General features: G+C 43.1%; 2 protein-coding genes across 4 annotated transcripts in view; both read right to left on the minus strand.

Moving 5' to 3' along the window:
• The window catches only part of DISP1 (dispatched RND transporter family member 1), an 85712-nt gene extending 73471 nt beyond the window's left edge, over window positions 1-12241 (minus strand). The window contains exons 1-2 of one of the 3 annotated variants that reach the window (XM_053383087.1): window positions 12026-12241; window positions 11974-11995 (exon numbers count right to left, since the gene is read on the minus strand). In XM_053383087.1, coding sequence (XP_053239062.1) covers window positions 11974-11995; window positions 12026-12147 — 144 coding nt within the window. In that variant the 5' untranslated portion in view covers window positions 12148-12241. Of the gene's footprint in view, window positions 1-11973 lie in introns of all 3 variants that reach the window. The other 2 variants (XM_053383086.1, XM_053383092.1) reach the window with 2 other exon arrangements.
• Window positions 12242-17507: 5266 nt separating this feature from the next.
• Window positions 17508-23741, minus strand: FAM177B (family with sequence similarity 177 member B). The gene is made up of 5 exons (XM_053383096.1): window positions 23234-23741; window positions 22260-22418; window positions 20824-20890; window positions 20126-20223; window positions 17508-17805 (listed from the first exon to the last, which is right to left on the minus strand). The coding sequence occupies exons 1-5, from the start codon at window positions 23258-23260 to the stop codon at window positions 17608-17610; spliced, it is 549 nt and encodes a 182-aa protein (XP_053239071.1). The 5' UTR covers window positions 23261-23741; the 3' UTR covers window positions 17508-17607.
• Window positions 23742-24846: the final 1105 nt, after the last annotated feature.

A 24846-nucleotide genomic window follows, 5' to 3' on the forward strand; every position in this document is an offset into this window, starting at 1 on the left:
CAAAATTGCACAATGGCCACAAGAAAGCCATCATTGCAGAAACAACTGCAAGGGTTGGTTTTGCATTTCATTATCAGCTGCTTTTTTCACCAGTTGCTTTTGTTCTCAAGCCTCCCTTGCACCTCACCCAAATCTCTTCATACCACTACACCACACAAATGTAATCTTGTGCACGTTAAAAGTAATTTAACATCTTGCTCAGTGACAGTTTTGAGACATTGGCATGTGGCCGACTTGCAACTGATACCACGGTTTAAATACCTTCCCAGCAAAGTTGCACATTAACTTCAAAATACTCTGGGATTAAATATGTTTTTGTTTCAGTTACAAAGCTAATGAAAACCAAATGTCTGAATTTGTTTTAGCTCATGTAATGCACCAGGGATTTCACTTAAAAGGGAAAGGTTTGAATAAACTTCCATTTGCTCAGATGAACACATAGAGCCAGCACTACACTATGCACAGATACGAGTCATTATCGACCAAGTTTAACACAGGGAGAAATATTTGATGTTTAAGTTCCTGGCTGAAATTGCTTCAGACACACAATATTTGAATATAAGTTTTACTGAATTGTACATGTATTTCAAAACTGCAAGTTGCTCACTGCAATAAGATTCAGAGTGCAATCCTATATACATGTATCATCCGAGGCGAAACCCACTGAGTTCACTGAGTCTTACTCCAGTGTAAATGTATACAATATAGACAAGTCAGTTTATTAACATCCTAGAGAAAACACTCCTCATCATGCTGAGACAACTTTATTAATTCCGGTTTTAAGATGTTTAATTTTAAAATGTTTTGAGTGTGTTCCACTTGTCTTTAAGAAGTCAGCAAGAGCTGTTGAGAACAATAAAATCAAAGTACATGCGACTGGACATTTCAAAAGTCTTGTTCTAAGGAAGATATGTGAGGAATCTTTTATTTCAACATTTGTATCCCACTTTTCTACATCAAAAGATCTACAAAGCAGCCTATAAAAAAATTGAAATGTACCATTAGAGAGAAAAATAAAAAACAGCAGCATAACCAATGAAACTCAAACAAAATTAAACCATTTAGTCTGAAACAGTAAGGAAGCCGAGCTGCTAAGACAGCAAATCCTGAAGTAACCACATATTGATAAAAGTAAGTTTTAACTCTGTGCCGAATAGTAAAATCCTATACATCATTCTACTAAAAAATAAGTCATATTGAGTTCAATGGGGTTTACTCTTAAGTAAGTAGGTACAGTCACTGTTACCTTAGTCAATGTTAAGTGCCCTCCCCTCGTGTAAGGAAGGCATTTCACAGACATGATGCTACAAATGAAGAGGTCTTCACCGGCTATGTACTACAGTGGTACCTCTGGTTACGTACTTAATTCATTCCAGAGGTCCGTTCTTAACCTGAAACTGTTCTTAACCTGAAGCACCACTTTAGCTAATGGGGCCTCCCGCTGCTGCTGCGCCGCAGTCGCACGATTTCTGTTCTCATCCTGAAGCAAAGTTCTTAACCCGAGGTACTATTTCTGGGTTAGCGGAGTCTGTAACCTGAAGTGTATGTAACCTGAGGTACCACTGTACAGTACTTCCAGTAACAGAGGCTGCATACTTCTCAATATCAGTTGCTGGGAAGCACATGTTCTCTCTCAGGTACCTAGAGATGTACCTCTTCTCTCTAAGATTTTTTTTTTAAAAACCCCACCACACATTCATATGGGAAACAGCAGTCCTTCAAATAACCAGGTCTCAAATTATTTGGGGTTTTAACATCAGAACTTTGAAATGTGTCCAGGAACAATTTGGTGCATTGCAGATCTTTCAAGAGTGACAAGATATGCTCAAACTGGCAAATTTAAACTCAGGAATCCCGGCAGAATAGCATAATATATAGCACAATGGCTCGGCAGGGGAGGAAATCAATAAAAATATTTAGCTAGCCAAATAACTTGCTCTAAAGTTTGCTTGGAATCTCAAGGCTGAAATAGATTAACCATAGGACATGTCACTGAAAAACTCACGCAAAACAGTTTTGCCAGGTTTAGTTCCTGCAATAAAATTCTGCCTTCCACAGCGTTTTAGGATTGGCACAGCATTCCAGGCAGCTGTTGAAGATATGGAGCAGTACGTATTTGGCTCATGATCTAAGGTGATGAAGAAACACATTACGGGTTTTATCCAGTTCTGATGTGTTTCCAGCCTAAGTGTCTTTCAGAGCTATGGCCAACATTGGTTGTGAAGGATGATTTATAATTTTACACATGCTCTTCCACAGCAATGCTTTTATCAGTTTATACAGCGTTTCAAAATTAACCACTTGCTGTCTGAGGTTTCGGAGATAAGCAGCGCTCCGATGACTGAAGCAGTTTCATCTGCTGCTTGAAATATATTCATCCATAAAAGTAATTTGTGCAGATTTGACTTTGCCTCTGAGTAGATAGATTGTTCTGATTTTCTTCCTGTACATTAAAGCAATATATATAGGTATAGTGTACTACTGAACAAACAGCAAGCACTGGTTTTCAAATGGGTAAAAAGCAGCAGAATATAAGTACCTTATTAAGTATTGGTGAAATTTCAAAATATGAATATTTTATGATTGCCTTTTAGCTGGTACTGGTAGAGAGGCTAAGTCACTATCCCACAGTTAACCACTGAAGAAATAAAGCTTGTAGATCTGTTCTAGAGTGCATGAAAACAGGTATGACTTTCCAACTTTAGATAAGAAGCCACCACCTCCAGAGCCAACACAAAACTGAAATAAAGAAGACTGGGGTAAGGGTGAACACTGCAGAAAGGGGAAAGGGAAAAGCAAGCACCACATGTGTTTTCTTCAGAACTGATCCAAAATAGTTTTCTTTACATCTTGCTAGTCACTTTCTAGAAGGCCATAAATAAATCACAGACATTTTTTAAGCAGTGCTTGAAGCCAGCTATTGGGGGGGCAGCTTTCAAGCCATAAAAAGCACTAGAGGCAAAACAATATTCAGATGTGAATGTATGCCAAAGTGAAAACCTATATTTTAAGAACCCTTTTGGACAAAGAAGCATGCATGATGTGCAGGCATGTCTGAAGCCAATGTGACACATTAGAAAGCAAGCAGGAACAAGTTTCTCAGACATAGCAGTCTACTTCATGAGGGGCTGGTTCCAAAAACTGTAAAGCTGCAATCTTAGGGATATTTACTAGCAAGCAACCCCCCCACCCTGAACTTGGGAAGGCTTACTTCCAAGTAGTGCAAAGCTCTAAGCATCTACATAAAACTGTCAATGGGACATTACATTCAACTGCAACAGAATTCAGTTTTTTTTACAGACATCTTTTAGTTACCAATAGTAAAATTTCAGAGGACTATTGTTTACGATAATGACAAACCTTGGGACAGCTTATCTTCTTATATAATTAAAGCGTTGCGTAATCTAGCTAAATCTTGACTCCTGCAATTAAACTACAACAATACGAATTTTTAAATTCCTGGCAGTCTCAAGCAAAGCTCACATAGCTATTCATTAAGACACTATGGTGATGCTGAGTTTTAGATGTGCAGCTATTAATTCACCCTTTCCATCTCTTAGGCTGCAATCCTAGATATATACTTCCAAATAAGCAAACCTGCTGATGGGGTGTGTGTGTGTGGTATGTACTCTCTTTTTCTTCTCATTTCCTCAGCTACAAATTATGAGAACATTATACCACACCATATCATGAAAAAAATGGGCTGTGTTTGCTAATACCACAATTATTGATTAAATATGCAGTTATCTGAAGTCACACATAAACGGTAAAGGACCCCTGACAGTTAAGTCGCAAATGACTCTGGGCTCATCATCTCACTTTACTGGCCGAGGGAGCCGACGTTTCTCCACAGACAGTTTTTCCGGGTCATGTGGCCAGCATGACTAAGTCACTTCTGGCAAAACCAGAGCAACAGACGGAAACACTGTTTACCTTCCCACTGGAGCAGTACCTATTTATCTACTTGCACTTTGACGTGGTTTCGAACTGCTAGGTGGGCAGGAGCAGGGACCGAGCAATGGAAGCTCACCCTGTCGCGGGGATTTGAACCACCAACCTTCCGATCAGCAAGCCCTAGGCTCTGTGGTTTAGACCACAGAGCCACCCAAGTCCCACATAAAACCCACTAAATGAGGTGTGGGGTAAAAGATCTGGCTGGCTGGCTGCTGGGCTGCCCCACCCTGTGCGTCGTTTTGACAGGTGAGCGGACCCACCCATCACTCAACCACCTCATCTCACCTTTTAAAAAAACAACAACCCAACCCTCTTATAATTCTAGTATTGTTAGCAAAAAAGGAACCCAGAATAATCTCTCACTGGAGCAAGCTCACTCATATACAGTCATACCTCGGGTTACAGATGCTTCAGGTTGCATTTTTTCAGGCTACGGACCCACCAAAACCTGGAGGTACCAGAACGGGTTACTTCCAGGTTTTGAGGGAAACGTTAAACTGTGCTTTGCACATGCACAGAAGAGCCGAATTGCAACCCGTGCATGTGCAGACATGCCTCTGCGGGTTGCGAACGTGCATCCCGCACGGATCATGTTCGCAACCTGAGCATCCACTGTATACTCTAACCTAGATAGACCAATTTGTATGGTATTATTTTTAGGTCACTTTTCCAAAAAATAAACCCTAACAAACCCTGAATGTCCCAACATAATTGTTTCCTCTCTCCCATCTATAATTGATTGTGCTGTTTCACCACAAGAGTAGAAGGAACACATAGTTCAGTCCTGAGAGTCACAGAATTTCTTAAAAATCCACTACCCAATTAATATGGGGCACTCTTTAAAAATTGATTAACCTAACCCATCAATCAATACACTGCAGGCTATAAATGATAGTGGTGAAGGAGACCAAGAAATGGCAAGATTTTCGAATAGAAGTTTAAATGGCCTTTTTGATGTGGGGAACGGCACACAGTAAACAAACAAGGATTAAGAAGTGCTGTATTTTAATTCTGAGACAGTAGAGAGTTCTGAGACAATGTTGGCCAGTTAGGAGCATCTTTTGCCAGAAGAAGGGGCTATCTACCAAGCAATTTTGCAGCCTATGGCAAAGTCTTAACTAGCAACTTTGTTTGAATAGACTAGTAAGCATTTTCTTTGTTCAGACTTAAAGACACACACCCATGCAGTGAATGTTAATTTATGGTTGAGAAATAAAAGGTTTCCAATGAAGCATTCTTAGTTCACACCTTTAAATCAGCCATTAACCCTGAAGCACAACTGTAATGTGAGAAATATCATTCTTTAGCATTCCAGCTAAACCCCGAGGTGTGTGAATTGTTCCCACAGTTAATCCTTTTTATTTTTTTAGCCCCCCAACAGAGCCTTGAATTTTAAAGTAGTTTACTCTAGGACTACATACACCTAACTTAAAAAGGAACAGAAGAATTCACTTCTCCTGTTTCTCAAGGTGCAAATATTTTACCATTTTAAGTGGTTACGGTTTTAAAATTGTGGATTTGTAACTACAATGTGCAACGCAGTAAGCTCACAACTTACACAACTTGTGCGCATTCAGCAAAAAATAAAATATAAATAAAAAGGGGCTGGAAAGAAGATGAGGTTCTGGGGGAAATTACTTTGGCAATCCCACCCGCCATTGAACCCAATGTGTTTTGACTATACACTATTTTGGCATTAGGTGTGTAAGTTGCGGGCTTACTGTACTACTTAACATTTTCACCATGTTCAAGCAGTTTTCTTTATTTCTTTTATTTAAAGCAATTTATATCCCATCCTCCACCCCGTGGTCACAAGACAGGTTATAATTTGTACAAATACACATAACACAAAGTCAAATTACACAAAAACAGAAACTTAGTTAAAATTAGAAGTACAGAATTCAATCAGAATTCAATCCTTTATCTAATAACAATTCAATCCTAAGTCACTAATGATGTTCAAAATCAGCATGAAACAGAAATGCCTTAACCTGTCAGAATCCACCCAATGTAGGAGTCTGCCTGTTATTGGGAGAGGGAGAACAGGGAAGAAGAGTGTTTCAGAGCCAGGGTGCCACAGTCAAGAAGACCCTGTTCCAGGTTCCCACCAAGTATAATGACAGGACAACCAACAAGGTCTTCTCAGCAGATCCCAACTCACAATATCAGGAGAGGCATTCTTTCACCTAACTGGCCCCAAACAGTCCAGAGCTTAACGTCAAAGTTAACACCTTGAATTGGACTCAGTGATGAACAGGTAGCCAGTGCAAATGTTTCCAAATTGTGTATGCCACTGAATATGTCAGTACCCATACAGCATTTTGCCCAAGTTGCAGCCTCCAAACCACCCTCAAGGGCATCTCCACAGAGAGCATCTTACAGTGGGCAAGCTGGGAAGCTACTAGGGCATGGATTACTGTGACTAAGCTATCTCTGTCCAGGAACACAGAGCATGACAGTTCCCATCAGCCCCAGCCACAATGGCCTATGGTCAGGGATGATGAAAGGTGTAGTCCAACAGCATCTGGAGGGCCATACATTCCCTATTCCTGCTTTAGGGAGAGTGCAACCTCACCCAAAACAATCTGTGAACCCAATTCCTAAACCTGGGAACTCCAGTCTGCAGCAACTCCATCTTGTCAAGGTTCAACCTTAGCTTATATAGAAATACAGTACTAAATGATTGCAATACATTTTCAGAGGGGAAAAAATTCTGTACTATAGTGAAGAAGTTACATTGATTTAAAGGATTTCATAACAATAGTCATAGGTTTTTCAGACACAACATTTTAAATAAGCCTTCATCTGATGAAAGTAACTTATTTAAAAATACGTCTGTGTAGGAAGGCCTTGGGACGCAGGTGGCGCTGTGGTCTAAACCACTGAGCCTAGGGCTTGCTGATCAGAAGGTCGGCAGTTCGAATCCCCGCGATGGGGTGAACTCCCGTTGCTTGGTCCCAGCTCCTGCCCACCTAGCAGTTCAAAAGCACATCAAAGTGCAAATAGATAAATAGGTACCGCTCCGCCGGGAAGGTAAGCAGCATTTCCGTGCGCTGCTCTGGTTTTGCTGGCCACGTGACCTGGAAAAACTGCGGACAATCGTCGGCTCCCTTGGCCAGTAAAGCGAGATGAGCGCCGCAACCCCAGAGTCGTTCACGACGGGACTTAACTGTCAGGGGTCCTTTACCTTTTAGGAAGGCCTTATTGGGCAAGACACTAGCAAATTTAAAATGTAAATGCAGCTCAACTACATATGCTTACTATGGTCCACTTTCAAGACTGATTTCAGATACAGAACAGTTCCAAGCCACTAGTTCTGAGAAGTAATACAAACTTGGGCGAAATAACTTCTAAAAAGAAGCTCAGCAGTCAGTCAGCACAAAGAGAAAAGAAGTCACAGAAAGTGTTGTGAGAGAAGCTTCTTCGATAGTATACAATACATGCAAATAGCCTCACATGGTTTCAGCATTAATTAAAAACACCCACACATAATGGAGAAGGAAGAATTTCTAACACTACTTATATTGCAAAAAGTTACTAACCCACTTTTAAGAGCGCAAGAGCACATTAAGTCACTGTCCATCAGTTCTGCTCCTCAATTTCCCTCTCCCCAGGGATTCCTCCAAAGTAGCATGTGAGCATCTTCTGGAAATGCTATTAAGGCTTAAAAAAAATTAGTCTGGCTTTTAGTGTCTGGTATGGTGGAAGAGTTTTAATAGTAGGTTTTATTTTCACTGATTAGGCTTTTTATGCTTTTAAAACACCGTTAAGCTGCCACAAATCTTCAGGATAGAGTTTTGTGTACAAACCATTAACATCTGAAGAGGATTCCAGAAAGATGAAAAATATTTATTGAAATTTTATGAACTGAGCAGTTTGGGGGGAGGGTTTCAAAACTTAGTTGTGCTTAGGCTTTTTTCCCATTGATTTTACAACTCTAGCTCTATTTGGGTGGTTGCTGATAAAAAAGGAACATTCAGATGATCCTGCGGGCTTGACAACAGATTTGAAATATTCCAAGATGTTGTCACCTGACATTTGTCTCTCTTATACACACACAAACACACACATGCTCATTCATACACCCCTTGGCTAACACCTAGTGGAATTATCTGAAATGTTAGAAATGTGGCTGAAAATTCAGTACAACTCATTAGACATTGAATGTGAGTGACAAACTGTATCCTTCCAGAATACCTACCCCACCTGTTTCCCATCACTTTGTGACTTTAGGATTTAAGCTACCAGGAAAAAGAACAAAAAACCTTAACTCTGGTCTGTTAGCCAACTTTAAGAGGGTGACTAATCTCAAAGAAGAATACTGTACATAGCATTTGAAAAGAGATGCTTTATGTGGGAAACTGAGACATACTGCTGTAAAATATGAAGATTTAGGAGTCAGCATTGTAAGAAGTCTTTATTTCTTTCCTGGAAAACCCTTTAAAACATAGTCCGAGTTCCAATGTTTGACACGGTCTACATCTCCAGTGCAGAAGCAGGGGGTGTGGGGGAAGAAGAAATGTTCATACTTATTCTGGGATGACCATCTTCTCTCTTTTGCCACAGATAACCCAATATCTGAAATAGTAACAGGCCAAAATACGGCTGAAGGCCACTTCCATTTCACTAACAAAAAATCCTTGAGGCACAACAGAGAAGTTAGAGCATCTTTCTCCAAGCTTGTGCCTTCCAAATATTTTTGGACTACAACTCCCATCAACCAATGTTCTGTAATGATGTTCAAAGCATCTGAAAGGTACTAGGCTGGGGAAGGCTGAGTTTAAAGGGTTGCATCTTTCCCCTCTTCCTCCACCAGATGTGCTGGAAAGTATCCAGAATTCTACATCCCATTCCAAACAGGAAACCTAAGCAACTACTAAAATCAGCTGGATAGCCGATGAGGTGTGAAGGTTTACATTACTACTGAATAATTGTTTTGTTTCTAATTTAGGCATGCTCTACCTTAAAAATTCATCAACTCAGGAAATTCACATGATTGTAGGTTTGCTAAGGAGCACCAATATGTAAAAAGGTTCACCTTATAACATTTTTATGATGGTCCTACTATGCTGTTGATATACATGTAATGAAATCCTATACAAGTTTACTCAGACCTAAATCCCGCTTACGTTCAGTGGGACTTACTCCCAAATACGGTAAGTATGCCAAGGGTTGCAACTCTAGGTTCACCTCCGTTTAAGGGAAGACCAGCCAAGGTTCTTCTGACATGTGGAACATAAAGGGACCCCTGACCATTAGGTCCAGTCGTGGCCAACTCTGGGGTTGCGGCGCTCATCTCGCTTTATTGGCCAAAGGAGCCGGCATACAGCTTCCGGGTCATGTGGCCAGCATGACTAAGCTGCTTCTGGTGAACCAGAGCAGCGCATGGAAACGCTGTTTACCTTCCCACCGGAGCAGTACCTATTTATCTACTTGCACTTTGACGTGCTTTCGAACTGCTAGGTTGGCAGGAGCAGGGACCGAGCAACGGGAGCTCTGATTGGCAGGTCCTAGGCTCTGTGGTTTAACCCACAGCGCCACCCGCGTCCCTAATAAAAATAAGTTACCTTTATTTATTTATTTATTTATTTCTCTTGTATTCATTTGTATCAATGAGCTATGTCTGAGTTCTTTTATGATGGGCGGGGACTGAAAGGGGAAATTAAGGGGGAAACCAAATGTTGTCAATGTGTTTATTTAAAAAAAAACTACACAAACACACAAACAGTGGAAAATGACATGTTCTAACCCACCTCAATGATAAAAGAAATACTGTCAAGCCTTGATATATTTGGAAGAGGGGAGATGAACATAAGCCTTAGCTTCCAGTACTTTAAAAATGCAATCCCTGTTGCAAACTCAAACTAAATTCTGCCCCCTCTGAGGTAAAAAATAAATAAGTGGAATAATATCTGGAGCCTCTGTTTCTACTACAGGGTAATAAAACGACCAGAGCCTTTATTAATTCTGAACAATCCAAGACAAGCAGCAGTCGTTTTATAAATGTTATGGCTAAAGTTAAAAGAGCTTTCTTTGCTTTGAATATGTGCTTAGCACAGGAATGTAAATATTCTGATGTAGCAGATTCTTGTACAGCAGATAATTAACCAAAGGATTATTGGGACTGCGGCTCACTGAACCAGCACAGAAGGTCCCATGTGCACTCTCAGACACCTCCAATTAAAGGCTCTCAGATGCCAGGACTGAGAAACAAATGAGACCTTGAGTCTGCTGCTAGGCGAAGTAAACAATACTTAACTAAATGGATGAATGGTCTGACCCAGCATACAGAAACTTTATATGATAATGCATTCAAATATAATTTCAATTAACCCCAAAAGGCAGTGAAATTCCCTACTGTCTCTGACTTAAGTGTCAGAGTTGGCTTTGGAATTGGATCCAATTTTAGGGCAGGCAGGCAACACTAGGTTAAAATGGCGAACAGTCATAATGATGGAAACTGAAGTCTAACAAGAACTGGAGGGCACCATATTGACTAGCTTTGGACTAGACAAACCATGTGGTCCTTTCCCTCAAATTCCACCTTCCATGTTTGACCTTCAGTCAACATGTATCTTTTATCTGTAAAAGCCCCTTTAGAAAGATACCGTATGTGTGCATAAGCATCCTCTTAATACCCAATTCAAACACACACGAATAAAAATCCTGCATCACAGAAAATAACTAATTAAAGGAGTCTTATTCGAATAAAAGAATGAGCCATCAGTGGAACATTTCCCATCTCCCTGCGAAGTAGAACAGGGTTCTGTCAGATGATGTTTCTAATAATATCATGACCAGACAGCTCTATTTGTGGAGATCACAAAGCACCTTTTCAGCAATTCCGATCCCCAGAGTCCAGTCCTCAACCAGCAACATAGGAAGTGGCCATATGCTGAGACCATTGGTCCATTTAGCTCTATGATGACTGGCAACATCTCTGCAGGCTCTCAAGACAGTGGCCTTTTCCAATCCTTCCTACAGATGCAAGGGAGAGAACCTGGGACCTTTTCTGTGCAAGGTATGTGTGCTTTACAACTGAGCTATACGAAAGTCCCCATACAGAGATGGAGAACAGCACAGACTGTGTTGCCTTCCTAGCTCTTTTCACATATTTAGCTGAATAAAATATCCCTTAAATTCCCCACGTCACCTCCAATGCTCCTTGTGCAATTTAGAATCCAAAAGGAAGCACATCATACTCAACACAGCAGTAGCCAGAGTAGTGTCTTCCAGATGTTGTGGACTACAACTCCCATCAGCCCCAACCATAAAGTGATTAAGCGTGATAGCTAAATCAACATCACTACCTTGACTATGCCTGCCAGAACTTGAGTCAAGTTTCCTCCCCAAAATATGCAGAACACCACATACAAAGGGCATGTTTGCATGTGAAGAGTGCAGGGAAACAAAGCCGTTCTGGTGATGAAACCTAAATTTGGGGTGAAACCTGAGGAAAGCAACAGTCTCCCCCTCCGTTCCAGAAGATGGATACAGTACTAACAAAGAGTCGGATGTGAAGCTCATTTTGGGTATGCTGGACCTTATGCACCACTGGAAAGGGGTTTGTGAGGCGGGTAAGAGACAGGAAAATTCTACACACTTTGCAAACAATTGCATACGAGAGTTGTCACTGAGACCCGAGAGAGAAGATGCTTAAGCTCTGCAAGAGGGAGGTTGTTGTAAGTAAAAAGCCGCAACTCTTCACTTTTAGCATTATTTAGGAGGAAGGGTACTGCAGCCAACCGTAGAGCCAGACTTGCAGAGATGCAAGCCCTTCGTTCGTCCCCCAGTTTGCTGGGCCAAGCGCGGCTTCACGAGCAGCGGGGCCCCCTCCTCCTTCCTTCCTTCCCCAGCGGGTCCTCGCGGCTCCCCCCGCAGTCGCGCGCTCACCTCCCCAGTCGGCACAGACAAGGCTGGGCCTCCTCTGCAACCGAGGCGCTGGCTACCTGTGCAAATCCCCGGGGCAGAAGCCCCCTGCCCGTCCCCCACCCCGCGGAGCGCAGGACCAATTCTTACCTGGGTCCCTGCGAGGGGGCGGTCCCTGCCCGGCTTGCTGCTGAGGGGGCGCGTGTGGAGCTCGTCGCCCTCGTCCGCCTCCTCGTCCTCTCCCTTTCTCTCCGCGCCGCGTCTCTCTGCGGGGCAGGAAGTGAGCAGCCCCTCTGGCGTCCCCCGCCGTGGCCCTGTTACCATGGGACGGAATCCCTCTCGCTCCGGAAATCACTGCCGGGAAGAGGTCTGGGCCAGGGAGAGAGGGAGAGGGGAGGGGAGCAGCCGCCCATCTTGAGCGTGGCGCGCAGGCGACCCCGCCATCTTGAGCGTGGCGCCACCCCGACGCGGTCTAGGCTCGCTGCGGCCGCGGCTGGTATAGGGCGGCGGGTTTTCCAGGAGCAGGGAAAGGTGGAAAAGCTTGGAGGGTGGTGCGCGGTGCCCTTGCTCCTTTCTAATACGTTTACCCCTTTGAGGAGGGGAGGGATATACTACCATTTTTGACTCAGGATCTCTTAAAAACCTAGATCGAACTGCAAATGCCACTTGGGACTGTTAGATTATATATACTTGAAATGCATGGTTTGAATGTGGTTTGAATGAATGCCGGATTCCGGGGGTGGGATAGGCATCTAGTCTTGTCGCCCTTGTGTTGAATTTTAGATTGGAAGCCCCTCGGGGCAGGGATCTGCTCCTTTTGTACTCTGCAAAGGGCTGTGCACGCTGATGGTTTTATATGAATAACAACGCAGGATGCTCTCGCCCTTCTGGTAAACTTCCAGAGCCTCTCCCCATATGAACCAACCCCGACCCTGCAGTCACCACCTGAATCCCTTTTCTGGCTGCCCTCTCCCTGGGTTTCCATCCAGAAGGTGGAAACAAAGAAGGGGTCTTTTCTGTGGTGGCTCCTCACTTGTGGAATGCTCTCCCCAGGGAGGCTCCCTGCTGGTGCCAACTTTTTCCATTTTAAGCACCAGGCAAAAGAAATTCCTTATTACATGGGGTTTTGCCTATGATTTGAATGGCTTAAAGTACTTGCTGCCTGTCTTGTGCCGCAGGATCTGTAAGTCCTGCCTTTTATTGGTATAGATGTGTTGTTTAAATTTTTATTGGTGGTTTGCTATAATTTGTTCTATGCTAGAGTTTATATTTTGTTTGCTTTGAGTCACCTGGGAAGAAAGTGAATGATGATGATGCACAGCAAAAGCAAAAAATAATGAGTGGGGGGACGACAAAGTAGAATATGGAAGGAAGGAAATGGTAGATTTGAAAGAGACTGAGGAAACACACAAACACAATTTTTAAAGTTGACCATAGGGAGTATGCTGGATGTTACTGCAAATGAATTTCTCCTAAGTCTTATCATCCAGTTGGAGTCTGAAAGAAGTTCCATGAAAAGGTGGATTCACATGGCTGTGGAAGAATGATAAAGTAGCACTGCCATTTGGATTAGATAGACATTTCATATATCTGTCATGCTAGGATGTGATCCTGCTCGTAGAAAGGGATAGGTGAATAAGGGTCAATTTTTGTCAATTTCTCCTTCAGCCTCCTTCATTCTGAAGCATCCCCAAGACTCCTGAAGCATATTTGTGGAAGGGCCTTTATGGGGAAGGAGATACCAGTAAAAAGCACTCTTAGCAACTTATGCTAGCTGCACTTCCATAGACATTGTCAAATCCAGGAGAATCCCCAGGCTGCTAACTTGGTCCTTTGAGGGAAGTGCAACCAAGTCCAAGACTGGTTGCAAGCCTGCATCCAGATCAGCCTGCTGCCCTGTCCTGTCTGCCTGAAGAAGCAAAGACATGTCTCTCTGTGTGAAGGAATAATGCCTTTGTTTAATGTGGTGCTCTGCAGCTTATATAAGCGCTTGTTGCTTTTTGATGTCTGCTTCCCGGTTTATTGGGGTCACATTAACAAAAGGTGTTTTTTTATCATTGATTAGCCTTATTGGTTAATTAATTAATTAAGGATTTAAGCCCTAATTTTCATCCATTACATAAATGCTGGAAAGGTGAAATGCTCAAGGAAAGAATATAGCTGGGGCACCTGCATGTACTTGAAGAAAAGCATGCTGCTTTCAACCACAGGCAGTCAGACCTGGGGAGCAATTTGGCATATAATTGCTACCACCTCCTAAGGCACAGGACGTCTGACTTTGTTCCCTTTAGCAATGAATTATGGAAAAAAAAGATACTGAAGTGTTTTCAATTGTGTAACTTTTAAATTATGAAACTTTTGAATGTTTTTTTTAAAAAAATAGGAAGGTGCCATTAATAACAATGTACTGTTGATATACTTACATTATTTTCATGCTTTGCTGTGAATCTCCCTGAGTATCCAGAGATGAGATATGCCCATGAAGCGATTATGACTAATAGCTGAGGGCTGTAAAACTGAAGTATAAACAAAGCAGGAAATAATCACAGCTAGACTGCTTTTTCACCATTTAAGTGAAGTATTCAAGAGTGGGGCTTAGAGTGGCTGGGGAAATGCAGCCAGATGGGCAGGGTATAAATAATAAATTATTATTATTATTATATGGATCTTGCTGGCTATGAAAATCTGAAACGGTGACCCTGACATAAAGCTCTTGTCATGGTACAGATAATCCTTCCCATGGACACCAGGTTGTTTCTGTACTCTCACGTCTTCTCAGAGAAGGGGAAAGAGTTGAAAGGGATGATAAGAATATTTCTGACTCAAGCCTTAACACTGTTAAAAATTCACTCTCTTGCTTTGCATAACAAACATAATCCCCTCAGGAACTGGATAACCTGTCAGTTGCCAGATTCACATACAGTACTTACATAAATATATTCTTATCCATGGGGTTTTATGCTCAGGGAGGCTCCAATCCCCTATAACCTTTGAGTCCCAAAAACATTTTCTTCGCAGACAGCTGTGCCTTACACTAGAGCTGACATCTTCTTTTCTGGCAAGGTTCCTATGGGTTTGGTGGGGAGGGGGCTAACGTGAGCTTCCAAATGTCATTGGAAATACAATTCCCATCCCCCCTCACCATAGCCCTTGCTGCCTTGGGCTGCCAGGAGTTAGAATCCAACATCTGGGGGTGGGGCACAGATTAGCTACCCCTGCTTTCATAACTGCTGTAACAGGAGAAAGCTGCACCTGTTGAATTTAAATTAGTAGGCAGATTTTAAAGTCACAGAGTCTCCAGCACGAAGAAAGGGCAGCAACCTAATTGGAGACCTTTATTCCATCTGAAATAGCAAATGTTTCCCCTGTGATAATATTCAGCTATGTTCGATGGTCACACATACTTAGCTGAATAAAAAAGGCTCTGGCAACTGATGCACCTTTATAGTGGGAACTTGGGCAATAAACTGGTGTTCATCTCTGTAGGATACATTCGAACTTATTGCCTCTGAGCATTTGTGAAGTCTGCTCCTTTAGCATTTTATCTCCAGATGGAGATTCTGGGAAGATTTGAGGCCCTGTATGTAACTTTTTAAAAAAACAGCAACACCTTTTTCATCCTAGTGTCAAATGTATCTGAAAGTGACCTTAAGAGAATCATACTAATTCTGGTTTATCAAATAATCTCCAAATAATCTCCTGAGACAACCAGGAAATTGTGTAGAATGTACGATATACATTGAATGATGCAAGCAAGAGTCATACAGTGAGATCAATTTCATATAAGTGTAACTTTAAATATGCTACCCGATTCTGTTTGACTGGTTTAGCATGATGACCTCATCTTTGATTGGAGATGGAAGAAGGCACTGGCGTCTCATTCTGTCCAGTTGATAAATCACTTGGCCTGGAAACCAACTATAGCAATGGTGGAATACCTATGGTCCTCTAGATGTTGCTGGACTACAACCCAGCATTCCTACTGGTTACGCTGGCTGGGGCAGATGAAAGCTGGAGTCCACATCTGGAGGGCTAAGAGTTGTCCCACCACTGTTCTAGAGCCTCCCACTTCTGTCTTTGCCACCTATTCCTATGACTACAGTTAAAGACTGTATTTTATTTTATTTTTTGGATGTCTGGTCATTTTGGGGAGACCCGGAGGTGCTTTGAAAAGCCATCATTGTACTTTGCATGCTGTGCCACAATATTTGGTAAAACAGGGTGTACAAGTTTCATAGCTGCACACTGTGGTTCCGCTCCTTTCTCCTGGGCTGTGTCCAGAAAGTGGTGTTGGGGGATGAGTGTTCAGATCCCTGGGCTCTCACTTCTGGGGTACCTCAGGGTTCCGTCCTCTCCCCCATGCTTTTTAACATCATATGAAGCTGCTGGGAGAGATCATCAGGGAGTTTGGGCTGAGTGTTCAGCAGTATGCAGATGACACCCAGCTCTACCTCTCTTCAGAACCAGTGAAGGACTGGAGGCAGTTGGAGGATGAATGGAGGCTAACAGATTGAGGTTGAATCCTGACAAAACAGAAGTACTGTTTCTGGGGGACAGGGGGCAGGCGGGTGTGGGGGACTCCCTGGTCCCAAATGGGGTAAGTGCCCCTGAAGGACCAGGTGCACAGCCTGGGAGTCATTTTGGACTCAAGGCTGTCCATGGAGGCGCAGGTTAATTCTGTGTCCAGGGCGGCTGTCTACCAGCTCCATCTGGTACACAGGCTGAGACCCTACCTGCCTGTGGACTGTCTTGCCAGAGTGGTGCATGCTGTAGTTATCTCCCGCTTAGACTACTGCAATGCCCTCTACGTGGGGCTACCTTTGAAGGTGACCCGGAAACTGCAACTAATCCAGAATGCGGCAGCTAGAGTGGTGACTGGGAGTGGCCGCCGGGACCATATTAATACCGGTCCTAAAAGATCTGCATTGGCTCCCAGTACGTTTCCGAGCACAATTCAAAGTGTTGGTGCTGACCTTTAAAGCCCTAAACGGCCTCACTCCTGTATACCTGAAAAAGCGTCTCCACCCTCATCATTCAGACCGGACACTGGCATCCAGCGCTGAGGGCCTTCTGGCGGTTCCCTCATTGCGAGAAGTGAGGTTACAGGGAACCAGGCAGAGGGCCTTCTCGGTAGTGGCACCCGCCCTGTGGAATGCCCTTCCATCAGATGTCAAGGAAATAAGCAGCTATCCTATTTTTAAAAGACATCTGAAGGCAGCCCTGTTTAGGGAAGTTTTTCATATTTTATATTTTATGAACCCTTGAGTCACATTTGGCAATGATATCATGGGGCATCCCATAGAGGACAGACAGACGGCCAAACAAACACAAGCCACTTTCCAAAATATATAGTAGATTCTTCCTTGAATAAAACAAACACTTTGTGTCAATAAACCAAATAATTACTCCCGACATGGTGGGCTGCTAAAGTGCCAATTCAAACCCAGATTACAACCACCAAATGAACAGGAACCATTTTCAAGCTGAATGAATTTGTTGTGAAAACAAAAGCAGCCATGTCTCTTTTTACTGGAAGTCTGTTGTCTTGGGACAACTTGAAAAGTCAAACTCAAAATTAGAGATTGTCGTGCAGTGCCACCTTGTGGTGAAATATAATGAGACTACCCCCAATTATAATTGACGACTTTATATTCTGGGCATGAATGGGTCCGTTCAGCATGAAGTTCCAGTAACAAGGCAAAGCTGTGTGGTTTTTTTATTCAAAGCATTCCATATTTAGATGTGCATCAAGTGCTTATTTACAAACTTGACAGTGGCTAAAGTTCATTTTGGACTGGGGAGGCTACCTTCTTCAAGTTCATTGACCACTGCAACAGTGTTTTCCGGAGAATATGCAGGTGTCTCTTTAGAATCAGTGGACCCATATCCAAAGCTCTGCCTCTCCAGGTGCTCTTTTTCATTGGATGCAACAGTCCCCTCCATCTCCTGCATCTCTTCTCCATCTTCATCACTTTCACTTTCCTGAAACAAACCCCCAGACAATAGCAAATTCAGGGCACAAAACCAAAACAATTTGGATGTCTTAAGGGAGGCGTGTGACAACAGCTAGATAAATGTTTTCTTATTTTACATAAGAGCCTACTGGATCGGGACAGTGGTCCAGGATGACCACAGGAATCTCACATTCTCCTGTCCTGCGGTTTCCAGCTGACAAGTCAAGGGTCCCCATCTTATATTGGTACAGCTTGTACTTTCTGCCCAAATGTATAACCTTACATTTGTCCCTACTGAAATTCATTTTGTTAGCTTGCGCCCAGTTCTCTAATCTGTCCTTAGCTTTAGCTACCCCTCCCAGTTTGGTGTCGCCTGCAAATTTGAAGAGCATCCCCTCAATTCCTTCATCCAAGTCATTTATAAAGATGTTGAACAACAACAGGCCCAGGACAGAACCCTGCAGCACCCCACTTGTCATTTTTTTCCAGGATGATGAGGAACCTTTACTGACCACTCTTTGGGTTCAGTCAGTCAACCAGCGTTCAACAGTGGAAAAGACTGAAGATGGTGGACCCTCCTTCATTGGAGATTTCAAAGCAGAGGTTGGATGGCCATCTGTCATGGATGCTTTAGTTGAGATTTGTGCATTACAGGGAGTTGGACTAAATGACCCCAGGGGCTCTCTTCCAGCTCTACAATTCTATGTTTCTATGACCGTGGAGGCAAAGCACAGCCATCATGGTTAATAGCCATTAATAGCCTTTACCAATTTTTTTTATAATCAAGTGGTACTTAAATTTTGTGAAATAAATAACATAAGTATTAAAAGTAAAGGGACCCCTGACCGTAAGGTCCAGTCGCGGATGACTCTGGGGTTGCGGCGCTCATCTCGCTTTATTGGCCGAGGGAGCCAGCATACAGCTTCCGGGTCATGTGGCCAGCATGACTAAGCCGCTTCTGGTGAACCAGAGCAGCGCAAGGAAATGCCGTTTACCTTCCCGCCGGAGCGGTACCTATTGATCTACTTGCACTTTGATGTGCTTTTGAACTGCTAGGTTGGCAGGAGCAGGGACCGAGCAACGGGAGCTCATCCCATCGCGGGGATTCAAACCACCGACTTTCTGATCGGCAAGTCCTAGGCTCTGTGGTTTAACCCACAACGCCACCAGTGTCCCTTAACGTAAGTATTAGTGGAAGCTGAAACGTAGAAGAATGGAAACAGCACTGATTGTGATAAACGCAGAACAGGACAGCCTCCCCATATTCCTAAGCCACAGCCCGCCCTATTCAGCCAAAGGAAAAGCTTTTGGGAGCCCTCAGAAAGACACCATGGGGGAGAAGGAGAGAGTGAAGACGTCACCTTTCCTCCCATCTCCTTTGCTGGTGTTTCTCTGGATCCAACAACATTAGAATTTAGGTATATCATCAGTTGTAAAGGCAGACCTCAGACATTTTGAAGAAAAATAAGTGTTGTTGCTTCCATGGTCAGCCTCAGCACAGCTGGAAACCACTTTTAGGTTTCTGCATCAGAGGCTGACTTCTCACAAAACAGCAGGTGAAATGGTAAACCTGTACCTCACTCGCCTGCTGTTTTGAGAAAAATTGGCCTATGATGCAAAGTCTATAAGCAGTTTCCAGCTGTGCTGGGGCAGGGGAAAGAGAAGTCTTCCATAGGACTCAAAACTGCATAAATTCAGGCTGGAGGTGTGAGAGAGCGCTATCTTAAGAAATGCTCCCCCATCCAACACTAAATTAGGTGTCAGGGAAAGGGACTGCAAGTTTTCTAGGAAAAGATGAAGTCTTGTGGAGTCCCACCTGCTACAAGTAATTCTTATCAGCCGTTTTGGAGACTTGCTTGCAGAAACACTTAAAAGGGACCAGCAGGAAAACAAGATGTTTATTTTGGGAAATGAGTGCTAACATGCCTTTAATATTCCCATGTAACCCAATTTCAAAAGGACCCTCCTTTGTTATTTCCTGCCAAACTTCACAGCCAGGCCCATTTCTCTTTGCTTTTCAGAGATCCCCACATCCAAAGCTGATTGCATTCCAGCTTCATCTTTATTGTCACTCAGCAGACTCACAAGAAAACAGGAGGGCTTATCCCTAGCAGCTTCTTAGCCTCCAATGAAACAGCCAGATAACCCAGCAATCGGTAAACAAACAGATTTGCTCTGAATTCTCTGAAGAGTTGCCAGAGAAAAGGAAGTCCTTCCCTGGAGATAAATTCAATAGGATCGGTGCTGTGGGCCTGAGCCATAATAAAGCAACCCTAATTAACCAAACACAATCCCAATGATCTTAATTCCTGTTGCTTTTGTTCCACTTGGAGCTAGACTACACTTACCTTGTTCTGTGTCCTGTAGTATTCGTCTATTGCATATTGATATTTGGATTCATTGAGTCCAAACAGTGCGGCAAACTTCCCACCAATAAATTCGCAAGCTGTAAAGATATTAAAGAAAAACAGCAATTGGGACCTTCATCTTAAGGAGAATAGAAAATGGATAGAAGGGAAGTGGGAAATCACCAGTGTATCCCAACAGATACAACAAGCCACATCCCACCTGAGTTGAGCTCATGTTGATCTCTAACCTGTGAGCAGAATATATGGAGACCAAAAGATGGGCCATAGTGCAACTTGGTTTATGTGGACTATGGATGCACATTAATCCTCCCACACCATATGCACCACATTTTAACTTCCATTAAAATGGCCTTCTTCAACCTGGTGCCCCTCCAGATGTTGTTGGACTACAACTTCCATCAACCCCAGCCAGCATGGTTACTAGTCAGGGATGATGGGAGTTGTAGTCCAATAACATCTGTTGAGCCCTAAGCTGGGGGTGGCTATAGTAAGATAGGCCTTGTTCCTGGTTTGCTGGATGAAGATGAAGACAGACAGACCTTCTCACCCAGGAGCAGAAGACTTAACCAATGTCCACAGACCCAACATGGGCATTTTTTTAAAGCAATTGTGAATTGATGTGGTGACTGTTCTCACACCATCAATTTGATAATCCTATTGAAAAGAAAAACGCTTACTAAAAAAAGTTGTTGCTGCTATTCGAAGGACCCAAAATCGCAGGTAACTAGCCCAGGAGAGGCCAACCTATGAAACAAAAGCAACATTTTACCAATGACAGTACAGAAACTCATTTGCTACTCCATTAACAGCAGGATTATATATTTGAGATCAGGGCTGTGGATGTCTCTTTTGACCTCAGAAGACAAAATGTCTTCCTTACAACTCAAAAACCTCTTTCTTGCCCTTACAAGTGAAACTATAGAGAGCCTTCTATTATCAAGGGTGTTTAAAATTTGGTAGGGCCTTCACATCCAATTATATGTCTCCTCCGATATTTGTAATTTCTTGTAGAAAACACCTCTCATTCAAGAAATAAAGATGCAGATTCGGCAGGAGTTGAGATGGGGAGAGGAACACTTGGACGTTTGCTGTTTAGGTGACTCTCCATGACTAGAATTAAGTAATCTTGTCCTTGTTCCTCTCCCTCATTACAAACTCCTATAATCCAAACCAAATGAAGTAGACTTGCCATTCTAAGGCAGAAGTGGGAAAACTCAAGACACTCTCTCTCTCTCTCTCTCTCTCTCTCTCTCTCTCTGTGTGTGTGTGTGTGTAGGCTAAATTGAGGCCCTCCAGACCTTGTTCTCTGGTCCTTAGGGTTAGGGTTAGGGCTCCTCAGGCCACACCTCTTCCCAGCTGTGTGCCACCCACTCTGGGTGCTACTGCTTGCATATGAGAGTATTGAAAGACCTTTACATGGCCGGAATGTTATATGTGGTAGAAAATAACAGTCGCACTGTTGCTTCACTTACTCTTGGCCTCTGGCCACATCCGCCACTTTTACATGGTCCCTGGAAGGTTGCCCTTGAGGAACTGTGGCCCTGAAAAGGGGTTCACACCCCTGCTAAGGAGAGTTATCCCACAAGAGCGTACTCAAACAAACTTGTCAGAAGGCCTCCTCAAAACCCATCCTTCTAAAATTTGGCAGGTGGAGAAGAGGGCCTTTTTTGTCGTGGCACCCAGCACATTCAAATGACCTCTTTAGCAAAGCTTGCTTAGACCCCAGTCATTGCCAGGTATATATATTAATGCTTAGGCCTTCCAGCACATTAAGACTGCTACCAACTGATGGTCATTATCGGCTCTACTGAGATTTTAAATTACCTGATGTCATATGCTGTGCACGTATATTGCTTTTCAAGCACATTCAAAGTACATTATTTTTGTCAAGAATTATGGGAGCTGTTGTTACAATTCTCAACCACCTTGAACAAACTAGTGCCCAGAATTCTTTGTGGGAGTGTGTGGATTGTGCTTTAAAGATATAGTGTGCATGCAGTGGGGAATTAGATACATTAATTGCTTTTTGTTTTGTGTTATTAGCTGACCTGGGAGTATATTTTTTAAAATGTAAGGTTATATACAAATTTGAGGTTTTTAAAAACATTCTCACAGTGTCAGGAAGTGGATTGTGGTCGCTTTCCTCCATATCTTCTTCCTCTGTGCTGTATTCTTCCATCGTTTCACCACTTGTAAAATGAATAATCCTCCTTGGAGGTTTCCCCCCCTTTGAACAGTCATCTCCAGGCTGTTTGCCACCATTTTCTTCATTCTGCTCATCAGAAAGATGGTAATCAGCTGAGACAATTTTAGGAAAATTGTGGGAGCATCCATATGCATCATTATTTTTATTTCACTCACAGTGAGTTGGTAATAAAGTTGTGTGCTGCACATATCCTCCATGTATATATCATATACAAATATGGAAGCTACTTAACATTCCATTGCACTCTTTGCAACTTTTGGCCACACTTTTAGAGTGACCAAGAAACTAAAAACCAAGCAGAGCTATGAAGACAAGAGCAGGCTTGATTCTAGGGTACGAGTCATCCAGATGTTGAACTACAACTGCCATCATCCCTGACTACCAGCTATACTGGCTGAGGATGATGGGAGTTGGAGTCCAACAATATCTAGAGGACACCATGTTGGCTACCCCTATTCTAGGATAACAGGGAAGAAGTTCAGGACATACAAACACACACCCATGACGTGCCTGAGTTGTTTTAAATTTGTGCTTAGCTAGAGGGAAAGTGTTTGTCTTCTCAGGCAGATAAAGTACAAAATATGAGAGTCTATATGTGTTGATTATGAAGAGCTCAGGGCTTCAGCACAGTCCATAAAATCATATTGTGCACTTAAAATATTTTGCACACATATTTTACAATGCATCGGGGGATCGTGCAAAAAACACATCTAGCTCTGGAGCAGAAAATTTTGTTTACCGCTCCATTATCTCCCAGCTACTGTGACAAACAGCAGGGGAGTTAAAAGCAGGTTCAAAGGATTTTCTCTGCTGCCGTGTGCGAGGAATTATAATAGGCAGGTTTGCTAAAGATCTATTAAAAACCCACAATAGTCACTCACCTTCAGAATCCCTTGGCTCCCTTCCATCACAGAAATGAAAATCTGACTAAAATGCTGAAGAAGTTGGGAGGAAAACAAGAAAACATAACTGGGCCTCCTCCTCTTTTGGGAACATTAGCAGCTCATAACTGAAGACACCAGCCAGGAAAAGCAGAACTGCTTCAGGAGGGAATTGCGCTCATAAAAGGGCTGGCTGTATTTGAATTGTGGGCTGGGCTTTTTTCTTCCTTTTTCTGCCATGCAGATTTAAATGATTGCAACAGAGAGGTGGAGGGCCAAGAGGAACGAGTACCTGCAAAAATGATACTTTAGGAGGCTGCCAAATCTGTAATTTCTTTGTTCCAAATCTAGTTTTAGGGCTCCATTTTCAACACCTCCTTTTGATGCCCTCCCTCCCTCAAAATGTTTAACAAGGTTAAAAGTCACAGTGGTATTTGCTCTTTCCCAGCAGCTAACCAGCCAGAATCAACGCCACACCTTTGTTGAATGGAGAGAAGCCGCTTGTGACCTGGGATGCTGCGCCACCTACTGCTTGTTTTGCGAAAGTGCCACGTGTTAGGAAGTTACACGTAGCAATCGCAGGCCTTATAGCTATGCTGCGGATTCCCGACAGAACCGACTTGAACAAGCCATTATCTCGTTTTTTAATCAGAAGCTTTTGTCGTATGCATAGCAAAGAATAAGGCATAATCAGACTAGGTAAGGGGATATTTATTTTGAGTTTAACTTCTCCAAAGCTTGACTGATTCTGTCCAACTCTGATTCAGTCTGGTAATAGGTTTTAATTTATAGTGTACCAAGGTATTCAAAATTATTCATAGTCAGTCACTGTCAGTAGTCCTAACAACAGTCCTATAAGGTAGGTCCGGCTTTCTCCACTTTGGGTCCCCAAATGCTGTTGGACTACAACTCCCATCATCCCTAGAGAAAAAGGCCAGCAGTCAGGGATGATGGGAGTTGTAGTCCATCAACATCTGGTTGGGGCAAGGCTGAGAAAAGCAGAGGTAGGCGATTATTTGCATACCGCAAAGGGGCAGAGGTTAAGAGATGGGGCAGCCAGCTGGAAATAAGACTTGTCCTGCATGGGAAACTGTGAAGGCACATTATGGGATGTGTGGGTGGGACAAGTTGCTATTGCTGCTGATATTCCAGTTTCCATGATTGCTTAGCCTCTGACCACCCTACTGAAAGATACTGGCTTGCCTAAGTCATGTAGGGAGCTCATAGGCGAGATGAATTTAACCTGGGAGATGTCCCAGCTCATGCTTGTGTAATAAACAAAAAATCTGCCCTTATTCCCTTATGGGGAACACAAGAGCCCTTATAGAGTCCTTTGTAGGTTCTCCATCGGTTGGAGAAAATAACAGAGGCCAACCAGAGAATATTGAGAAGCAAAGCAGCTGGTAAGCCTGATCTTTATTGATCTGTTACAACAGGGTGCCCCCTTCCCACGCAGGAAGAGGAGGACCCCGAACAAAGGTGTGCCCGCCCTTGTATAGACTTTTTAAATTGCCCGCCCTGGAGTCCAAGACCACCCCCAGAAACATCATACATACATCACAGAAAGGGCAGTCTACAACAGAAATCTGAGTGTGTTGTTTATCTCCTGTCTG

Source organism: Podarcis raffonei, chromosome 3 (genome assembly GCF_027172205.1).
Source record: "Podarcis raffonei isolate rPodRaf1 chromosome 3, rPodRaf1.pri, whole genome shotgun sequence".
Lineage (NCBI taxonomy): Eukaryota > Metazoa > Chordata > Lepidosauria > Squamata > Lacertidae > Podarcis > Podarcis raffonei.